Below are 10,889 nucleotides of genomic sequence, written 5' to 3'. Positions count from 1 at the left end.
CATTTGTGAAATTCTTTACCGATAGACAATTTTCCCTCATCAGACACATATTGGGGTCTTTGTATCCATATGTGTTCAATTTTTGGAACCCCTCAGTAATCGAGATGTGACTGGTTGTGTATTTATGTAATTACACTGTACTTTATATATTTTAGTAAATTTTATATTTATTTAATTTAAATAAGAGGAAAATGACAATTAGATCCTCGAAGATGTTGACCTTAGACTAATTTGTTCTTAAAAAAAAAAAGTACCAACTAGGTCCTCCAAAATAGCAAATGGTGGACATGTATGTTATTCTATCAATAAATAGTGCGAAACAAAACCGAATTGTCCATGTATTTCATTATTTACAGTGGTGCATGTCTCGTTAGATGTAGTTTTGGACATTTAAGCATTTATTATCTTTAGAATTTTTATATATCATTTATCAACAACTCTATATATATCACAAGAGGTCTACTACACATACAAGTATTTTTGGCTTACAAGCTATACAAGTTGGCCCAAGTCCAAGAAAAAAACACGCGCTGTAACACCCTAATATTCAAATCCTTATGCTCGAGTCATAAGTCAATGATATTACGGTGATACGACTCTCAGGTGGATTTTTAATATATAAGTATAGGTAATTTTCGAAAGGAGTATTAATCGAGAAGCCTGAAAAGAGTAGAAATAAAATCGCGAAGACGTATCACTCACGTTTCGACAACGAAAAGATAAAACGTGAAGCCGAAAGTGATATACGGACAAGACATAAAGGAGATTAAGAGATAGATAACAGATAGATATATATAACATAAGTAAATAGCCACTAGTCGCGACCCGCGAAGTTTAGGCCGGCTAGGGTACAGTATTTAAGTAGTTGACAACAATACATCCTAATCTCTCCCAAAGGAAACATAAGAGCCTCTATAGGCAAATTCCAAAAGAGTTCAACACATAATATAATCTTTTCAAAACAAAGGTGGAGAGATTCTAAGCAAAATACAAGTAGAGCAAATAAATATCTTCGCCGTCTCTCAGACGAACCGCAGCTCACTTCTGAGCACCTGAACCTGTATCTGAAAAACAAGAGATATATACGGAATGAGAACCCCGGGCCCATGGGTTCCCAGTACGGTAAAAGTGCCAAATAAATACAATGCACTGCAATAAAAACTCACTAAGCATCCTAAACTCCTTTTCACCAAGTATCCAGCCTAGATTCTCACTAATCCATAAATAGGCATCTGTCGTAAGGGGATACTAAATCTAGTTCATGTTACGCATGTTTCCCAATCCGCTGATTCTTTCACGAATCAGACTCAGAATCATAAGCAAAACCATTACCAGTTGTTCTGCCTCAGCAACTCTATACCAATACATCATACCCTCGCCTGGAGCTAGTGAAATCACATCACTACGTCTACCCAGGGGGCTCAAATGATCTCATTCAAAAATCATCATCATTATGCAATCGCATTATCAATTCATCTCATCAAGAACAGCCCCCAACAGCCACCAACACCATCATGAGGGATCTCTCAGTTGTACAAACACAAGCAATACAGACAAGTAATACACAAATAAGGTACAAGTAGAACAAGTAGCATGTAATCAGGTAACATAGCATATATGATATAGAAATCCAAAACAAATAGGCAAACCCAAACAATTCAAACATATGCAAATGATGTATGCCTTCCCTATGGCTGATGATATCATCTGTCGGTTATATAGCCAACCCGACACGTCCTGGTAGCTAACCATGGACAGAAACACCCCTTGCGAAGCAAGTAGGTTTGAGCTACAACCCCCTTGCTACTACCCGCTCAGCCCAGAGCCAGTGGAACAACCACTACTGCGGCTACTACCCAGGCGGGTGTTTAACAGCTCAACCTGGAGCCAGTGGAACAACCACTACTGCGGCTACTACCCAGGCGTCACAATCTCTGACCTGGAGCAAGTGGGACGAACCACAACCCTTGCTACTGCCCAGGTATCTTAAGCATTAACCCGGAGCAAGTGGGACGAGCCACAACCCTTGCTACTGCCCAGGTATCTTAAACATTAACCTGGAGCAAGCGGGACGAACCACAACCCTTGCTACTGCCCAGGTATCTCAAACATATATTCATTCAATCTCAATTCATATTATCAATCCTCATTGTTATCAAATCTCAAACATTAACCTGGAGCAAGTGGGACGAACCACAACCCTTACTACTACCCAGGTATCACAAATACATTCATTCAAAACTCCATAATTAAACCCATTTATCATAAACATCCTTTTCCGTCTCACACCCGGAGCAAGTGGACAACGCCACTGCCTACTACCCGGGGTTACACATCACATTTCAACATCTTCCATTATTATCCATTTAACACATTCATTCATTAATCATATATGCAATTATTCTCAGCCATAATCAATAATGGCTTTGCCGTGACCCGGCAATAACTCAGCCATCCGGCTCATGGTCCAATCAGGAACCAGCCATTTATCAATAAATATAGCCCTTCGGCTCATGGCATACACGGTACTCCTACCGTCATCCTCCATATCTCATATAATCATCGTTGATCGCCATTGATCATAACTTTTCCCCTTGCTTCACTCGCAAGTTACCACATCCCCTAGTTCCTTTCTCATTACTAAGCATATCATAATGATTTAATACATAAGGGGTAAAATCGGAGGCTTAAAAGTATGAGATTTGGCTTTTAAAACTCAAGTATCAACTTTGGCATGAAAACAGGGCCACGCGTACGCGTACTCCACGCGCACGCGTGGATGGCCACAAAACTCATCGGCGCATACGCGCCATTCACGCGGACGCGCGGATTGAAAAATAGACAATGACGCGTACGCGTCAACCACGCGTACGCGTGGGTACACTTGCGCCCCAAGCACAAGACTGGCACAACTCTGGCACAACTCTCGGGAAAATGGCTGGGCAATGGGTGCAGCGCATCGACGCGCACGCGCACACCACGCGCACGCGCACGCCACGCGCACGCGCACGCCACGCGCACGCGTGGATGGTGCCTTCTTGAAGAACGACGCGTACGCGCCAAGTGCGCCTACGCGTGGAGGGTCATTCTGCTAAAAATTTTCTAAGTTAAAAGCTGCAGAATTCACAGATTCAACCCCCAATCTTCCGACGGACATAACTTTCTCATTTTAAATCGTTTTTCACCCGTTCTTCGAACGGCATGGACATCCCCGATCCAATTACATTTCTAAACAGATTTGGCACAAAACAGAGATCCGTAGTCCAAGTTATGTCCCGTCAAAGTATGCCCAAAAACCATATTTTCATATAAAACCACAAAGTGCCATTTTCAAAACAAGCCATTTTCAACTCTTTTCAAAATCAACCAAAACATGCCAATTTCAACCCTTTTTGAAACCAATCAAAATATACCAAAATCAACATCAAGCCTCCTCAACTCATACATTAACACTTTACCACGAATCACAAGACCATCATATAACCATCTTTACCTATTTCAAGCAAATGGCTAAATTACAAACATATCAACATGTCATACATCCTTCCTCATCTCAATTTCCAACAATACTATTTCCAATCAACCATCATTATACATAATCAATATCATAATCACTATCACGTGGTTTCACCCACAAATCAACCTTAATCATTCCTCAAGCATATATCACAATATATATACCTCTCATGCATCGTCATACCATCAAGACATCAATAATCATAATCACATATATGACCACATAATATTTCTCAACCCAAAACCAAACATACTTCATCTACTTAATTTCACCCTTCACTCCTCAAACCTTATTATTCAACAATCAACCCAATCATTCGCATATTCATTATATGAAATTCATCCAATCACTTGTGTCATCATACAATGCACACATCAACTTACCTCCCTTACCTCTTTCCGGCCTCCGGCCCAAAATTTACGGCCTCCGGCCCAATTTCACAATTTAAATGCATAAACCACAAATTAATACTCATTACCCAATACATCAAATTTTCAATACACCAAACATACAAGGCCACACAATTCTCAATCCAATCATTAATTTCACATTACATACCAACTATGCATATTAGCACCAACCATTTACACAATCCAAACTTAATCCTAGGGGCATCTAGCCTAGGAATTCTCATCACACCACACAGTACTTAAATGAAACTTAAACCGTACCTCTTGTAGCCAAATCAATTGAGCCTCTTCTATGGAAGTCTCCACCAATCCTTAGCTCCAAGCCTCACCAAAGCTCCACAAGCAATACCAACCTCCCAATTGTGCATCAAAATCACCAAATACACTAACATAACCAATATCACATACATACATCAACCTAGGGCTCATAAAGATGATAAATCACAAGGGTTTGAGCACTTCTTACCTCAGCCCATATGAAGTAGGGATAGAACCCACTTAGAATCCATGTTGGAGTATCCCTAAATACCCAAAATCACAAGATTTCAACACTAACTTCCCAAAAACGTGTAACAGTGGGGAATTTCGAAAACTGGGCAGAGATGAATGGAATACTCACCACAAAACTTAGATAGAATTGTAGAGGATGAGAAGAGCGACGCGTGGCCGCAAACGGCTCGTCAATCGGAGCTCCGTAGCTCAAGTTATGGTGGTTTGAAGATCAAAGAGAGTTAGGTTTTCTCTCTTCTCTTCTCTCTTCTCAATTCAGCGCCCCACACACCTTCTTTAGGGCAAAATGAGCTGAAATGCTCATAACTAATATTTATATATGTTGGGTCTTGGGCCCACTTAGGCCCAGTTCACTTATTTTTATCCGTTGGCCCAATTTTGGACCAAAACCTTTAAGATTAGCGCTCTAAATCGCACTTCAAATATTTCTACCTCCCCTAATTATAATTCCTCATTTCTTAATCCTATTTACTCATAATCAATTTTCTCAGCTGCAGTACCAGACAGGTCTCAGCGGTACTGCCGGTCAAAATTCCACTGCGTGCTTTTACGTAGAAAACTATGTCTTCCGACTCAGAAAAATTCACTGAATCCAAATATCATATTGAAATCATCAAATTCCAATTGCCAAATCTTCCAACCATATTCGCTCCTACTTAACTCATTATTTAATTAATTTCGGTTAGACCGGGTATTACACGCGCACCACTCCTTTAAATTGAGCGTCTAACGCACGCGCCTTACAACACGTTCATTATGCCACACTCTTCCTCTTCTTCCTCAATCAAAACGCAGACCGTCAAGATTCAAGCGACATTCAAAAATAACTACGATTTTGCGAAGAGTAGAAGAAATCAAGAAGAAAAGATACAAATCTCCATAAAAAATCACTAGAAAAAACAAAGAAACATTATTCAAGGTACTGTTTTACTGTTCTTTTAGGTTTTTTTCTAGATTGTCTCCCTCATCCTTAACCAGCAAAACGTTAAAAGATTTCAAGAAGAAATATATTGTCTCCCCTCTGATATTGGGTGTATTTCTTAAATCTTTTGGGTATATTTCTTAAATTCTTCGGGTGTATTTCTGTAATCCTTTGGGTGTATTTCTGTAATCGTTTGGTTTATTTCTGTAATCGTTCGGGTGTATTTCTGTAATTCTTTGGGTGTATTTCAATAACCTTTGGGTGTATTTCTATAATCGTTTGGGTGTATTTCTGAAGTTCCATTATCTTCAAAACAATTTCAAAGCTTGATTTCAGAAACCATGAAAATCGAAAAAAAAACAGAAGGAGATCGAAGGCAAAGAGAGAACACACGAAGGAGATCGAACATATTTGGCAAGAAACTCAAAAAGAAAACGAAATCTTTTCAAAAATGGAAGTTATATATTTATGCATTAATTGATTTGGATTGATTTAAAAGTCTAAGGCCCGTAACATAAGCAGCGCGTTTATGAAGTTTCGTTCCCTTCAGACTTGTAAAACTTGTAAGCGCAAAAATACTTGTATGTAGAGATTAATCCATATCTCACAAATCCTATCAAAATAAATGAAGTTTTTTCCAAAAATTGTTATTTACATTACTATCTTTCATAGATAGTTATGTCAGGCCACCGTTTGTTATTCTAAAAAATTAAATTGATATATTTTTTTTTTTTAGAAACTAATTTGTTCGAAGTCGGAATTTTCCTAAACCTAATTGTTAGTTTACTGTTTAAATAAAATAGAAAATCCAAACTTCTTGGTATAAATATTTAAAAGAAAAAAAAAAGGTAGTAGCCTAGTAGGAATAGATTGGAACATCGGTGTTTGTATCTGGGAGAGGGAAAGTGTGTTTGCGTGGCTGTTTTGTTTGCATCTGTAGCAGTGAGTGGGGTTGAGACTATTCCATTCCAATGGATCTTGATAGCAACGCTCCCAATTCTGCGATCAAGAAAATAATAAAAAATAAAAAATAAAAAAAACAATAAAATAAGGAAAAAAATATTTCCATTTTCTTAAAAAGTTTTTTACCTTGTAGGTTTCATTTCTTTCACTCTGCTATCATATAAACCATTCATGTTTTTCATGGTTGGATTATGGTAAAGTTTGTTCCTTTCTTTTGGTAATGTTTGTGGGTACCCTAGGTAGCGTTTGTTTTGAGGTACTGAGACAGAGACTGAGAGACTGAGACTTAGTATCGTGTTTGTTAGTTCAGAGACTGGTACTAAAATTTCTGTCCCTGTCTCTAAAATTTCAGTATTTCAGTACCTCTAAAAAGTAGGGACACAGGGGACTGAAATTTTTAGAGATGAAGACTGAAATTTTAATAACATTTTATACCTAAAATACTTTCATTTTAATTAATTAATTTCAATTTTACTCTTTGTGCAAATTAAATTAGAGTTTCATTACTGTCTCCCATTTTACACCAAACAGAATACTGAGATTTATTTCAATCCCTGTCTCTTAGTCTCTGTCTCTCAGTATCAGTCTTTCCGTCTCTGTCTCTCCACCAAAGGCTACCTTATGGATTTTGACGTTGATCCTTGATCCTCTGAATTTCGTAACTTTACGTGTTGTTTCAAACAATTATGTTTGTATTTTTCTATTTTCCCCTTAAAAAAAATGGAACACAACTTTTCTGTAGACAAATTTTGTGTGTATGTGTGTGTGTTTTTCTTCCTAGTATGATTCTTAGTTTAACTTTTTCACGTTGTGGGGTTGTTTGGGGCTGCTGAAATGGTGATTTCCTCCTTGGTTTGCACGTCAGCGTTGCTATGCACAAAAATGTCTTTTAGAGCCTTTCCTCTTCCATGAATGCTTTTGGCCTTTGCAGGCTTAAAAAAATGATGTCTCAAAGTTCCTCTTCATTGTTATGACTCATCATTTTTATAATCCTCTTCTGAATGTTACTGCAAATTAAATTTATGGTCAATGATTACTGGGATTTTTTTTTCCTTACCGTTTCAAATCAGCGTGGACAAGTTTATGTCTTTAATTTTCAATACTCAATTGTAACTGAACCAAATTTCCAACACTATAGTTTGCAATGCCCTAAACTTTAAATGCTTACGACTATTGTCTCTAAAGAGTGTAACAATTTGTATGGTAAGCTCATCATGCTTGTAATAGTGTGTAAAGAACTATTTGGGAATGTGAAAGTGAAACCATATCTATCATGATTTTATTACCTCATGGAGGAGCTCACATGTGTTTTTTCTTCTCTTGTCAGGATGCCATTGTAGGCGACAATGAAAACTCTTATGAATGTGGGAGAGTCCTTTGGTAGTGGTGACCTCTGCAAGAGCTCCACCTCAGGATCGCTCAATTCAAACAATCCCAATGGTTATGATGATATTTCATGTTAGGATGATGAGGATATGATTGATGAAGATGAAATGGATGAAGATCCTGATTATGGCTCTGAATTTGATTACAGTGAGGACTTCTACGATGATGTTTATTCAAGTATGCAGGATCAATTTGACAATTTACCTACTGGGGTTTTTTACTGCTTTGATTGAAGGATATTGGTTCAAGTGAATGCAAGCAAGTTGGTGCTTCTGAAGGATCAAGTTCCCATGGAAAAGCAGAAGCCAAGGATGATATTGTCATGCAAAAAATATTGGCAATTTAAGCAATTTGATGTTGTTGATTCTTTTCCTGATCATTTCTTTGATAAGCAGGGTACTTCAGAGGTGCAGGTAATGATATTGGAAAACTGTTTCTAAGTTATATCTACCAACCTAATGTTCAAGCTTTTGATTGTTTGCTCTCGCTCTTTCTTGAATGTTCCCTACAGCGACCCAAGAACTGGCCAAAAGAATCCAGGAGGAGTGGAAAATTTTTAGGGGAATTCGCCACAGGGGCGGAGCCAGGCTAACTATTTAGGGGGGGCGGTGTTATAATTTATATTACTATTTCTATTGATAAAATTAAAAAAAATATATATATATAATCTCAATCAAAATAAGACAATAATATATAAAAATTACTACTTACAGTTTTGTATCATTAAAATAAAATATTAAAATTCAGAACAATAATACTAACATCTTAGTATAAATAATATAAAATTGTAATTAAATAGTTAACTAATAAAAAAAACTAAATATACAAACTAACATATAATAACATAAACTTAATTAACAAATAATAATAAATTAACTAATTAAGTAAATAACTAAATATATAAAAAAGAATAAAAATAGAACCTTTTTTGAGAAAGAGGAGTGAAAAATCACTTGTTAAACTACTCTTTTTTTTTAATCTGCAAAAAACAAAAAAAAAGAGTTAAAAAGGTAAAATTGTAAAAAATAAGAAGATTAAAGAGATAAAGAAGAAGAAGAATAGAAAAAATTGTTACCTAAATTTTTTGAAAGCCAAGGTGGGAAGAGAGGGAGAGGAAGAGACCGGTTGTATGTTGAAAAATAGAAAAAGGGGATTGGGGAACTGATTAGTGATTATACGTTGGGAAATAAAAAAGAGATAAGGATTGGAAAATAGAAAAGGGATAGGGAATGGGCAGATGGGCTATTGGGCTGGGTTTTGTAGAAATTAAAAGTGAGAGGGGGAGGGGGATTGGAAAAGATAAAACAAAAAGAGAGAGGGGGGCTGAGAAATAAAAAAAGGGGGATCAGACTTTTTTTTTTTTTTGAATAAAAGCTAAAATTTTGGGGGGGGCCATTGCCCCCCTTTGTTTATACCTACCTGCGCCCCTGATTCGCCAGGTATTCCTTTTTTAAGTAATCCACTATGTCCTGCATCTATAAAAATAATGTTTGCTATATGGTAAGGTATGCATATGCATTTCACAAACTTATTTTTGCCGAAACAGTATTTGTTAAAAGTTAGTGAATCCAGGATGCAGCTTCTGAGGGCTGCCATCATTGGACCTCAAGGCACTCCATACCACGATGGTCTTTTCTTTTTTGATTGCTCCTTTCCTGATAACTATCCTGCTTCTCCCCCGGTATGTATCATCTCTTAAATATTCCACGTGTTATAGAAGGTTCCTTTTGCTGTATGTGATGTAAACCTGTATTATCTTACTGCAGAAAGTTTACTACCACTCCGGTGGCCATTAGGATAAATCCAAATTTATATAACTGTGGAACAGTCTGCCTTAGTCTTTCTGGCACTTGGCAAGGTAGGGATAATGAGCCTGGATACCCAGAAGAGCAATGCTAGGGGGCCAGCAATATTTGTGATTGATAGCCATCAACTAGCCATCAATGATGATTTGATGGTATGAGATTGGTGTGAGATTTCATCCAATGGCTCACATTTCTCTGCTGGTTACATGCTGGCCAAAATGCAATAAAATTGCTGACCCCCTAGACTTTTCCTACCCAGAATCATATGGAGCCAGTCGAGATGGGCATAGAAGATCTAAGGAGTACATTGATAATGCATTTCTTTTATCCTTGAAGACAATGATGTATATGATGCTCAAACCTCCAAAGGTTTGGCATCTAGAACAAATTTCTTTTTCTCATTCTTTGAATATGGTATTGTCTTGATAGTTTTGATATTAATTGTGTACTAAAAATATAAACTTTTTTTGTATATAATTAATTTTTATAATGACCTACAAATATGGTAAAAAAAAGAGTTAAGTTTCTCCTAAAGGTATTAGGCTAAAAGGATGGAATCCAAAAGAACACATTGAGGAGTTGAATTTCTCGTGAGAATTATATTGGTGGAAGTGGATTGGTTGGATTTGGAGTCTAAAGGTGTCATCTAGTTAAAAGAAATTAAACTAGATGTCCCTTCACTAATGTCACATGTCAGGAGCTTTGGTTTAACGTGTGAGAATCAACTTCCTACCTTTTCAGTTGACAAAACTTGAGGTGACAGGAACACCTAAAGATATTTTGAAAAAAGTAGTAAACCAAATATCAGATTAAAACCCATCGGACAATAGATTTCTTCTTCATCATGGTTTTACATTATAAAAAGGACCACAAGCCACCTCTGTAAAGCACCACTACCATTACGATCATCTTCTTCTTCACTTTCACTACTTTTCACTTTCACCTTCACCTTCTTCTAAATCTTTCTGACTTCTGAAGCTAATAAGCTAAAAAATCCATCTTTTCCTCTACCCAAATTTTCTTTCATTGTTCTTCATTTCATTCACCACCTTCACGAGTAAAAACTGGCATTCTGGTGTTCCCCCAAAATACTTGACAACCATTAACCAACCCATGTGCACTTTAAACAAAGCTCATTCATCCTCTTGAGACATTAGTGGAGGTCTCGACACTTGTTCTCCACCTCTATTTCTCATCATTAGTTCTCGTATTGCTTATCTGCCATTAATAGAAGTGTTTTCCTCACAAGTTTACTTACCCCGAATCTCTCATCTTAACTATTATTTTTCACTTAATCTATTTTTCACGAAACCCACCTGAATCATCTGGCGACTCCACTGGGGAGGAACACTTCGACGTGATAGCTAGAGATCAAA

The 10,889-nt window shown here is 37.1% G+C and overlaps 1 protein-coding gene across 1 annotated transcript; it reads left to right on the top strand.

Annotated features, from left to right (window-relative positions):
- Positions 1-7,797: 7,797 nt before the first annotated feature.
- Positions 7,798-9,504, top strand: LOC130966608 (putative ubiquitin-conjugating enzyme E2 38). The gene is made up of 4 exons (XM_057891424.1): positions 7,798-7,885; positions 7,958-8,121; positions 9,255-9,389; positions 9,475-9,504. Exons 1-4 carry the CDS (start codon positions 7,798-7,800, stop codon positions 9,502-9,504), a joined length of 417 nt encoding a protein of 138 aa, XP_057747407.1.
- Positions 9,505-10,889: the final 1,385 nt, after the last annotated feature.

Source organism: Arachis stenosperma, chromosome 3 (genome assembly GCF_014773155.1).
Source record: "Arachis stenosperma cultivar V10309 chromosome 3, arast.V10309.gnm1.PFL2, whole genome shotgun sequence".
Lineage (NCBI taxonomy): Eukaryota > Viridiplantae > Streptophyta > Magnoliopsida > Fabales > Fabaceae > Arachis > Arachis stenosperma.
The sequence above is the reverse complement of the archived record's forward strand: the minus strand, read 5'-3'. Positions and strand labels throughout refer to the sequence as shown.

Coding starts and splice junctions, on each gene's coding strand:
- LOC130966608 (XM_057891424.1), top strand. CDS start 7,798: ATGATTGATGAAGATGAAATGGATGAAGATCCTGATTATGGCTCTGAA. Junction 7,886..7,957: donor CTACGATGATGTTTATTCAA/GTATGCAGGATC, acceptor TATTGGTTCAAG/TGAATGCAAGCAAGTTGGTG. Junction 8,122..9,254: donor AGGGTACTTCAGAGGTGCAG/GTAATGATATTG, acceptor TTGCCGAAACAG/TATTTGTTAAAAGTTAGTGA.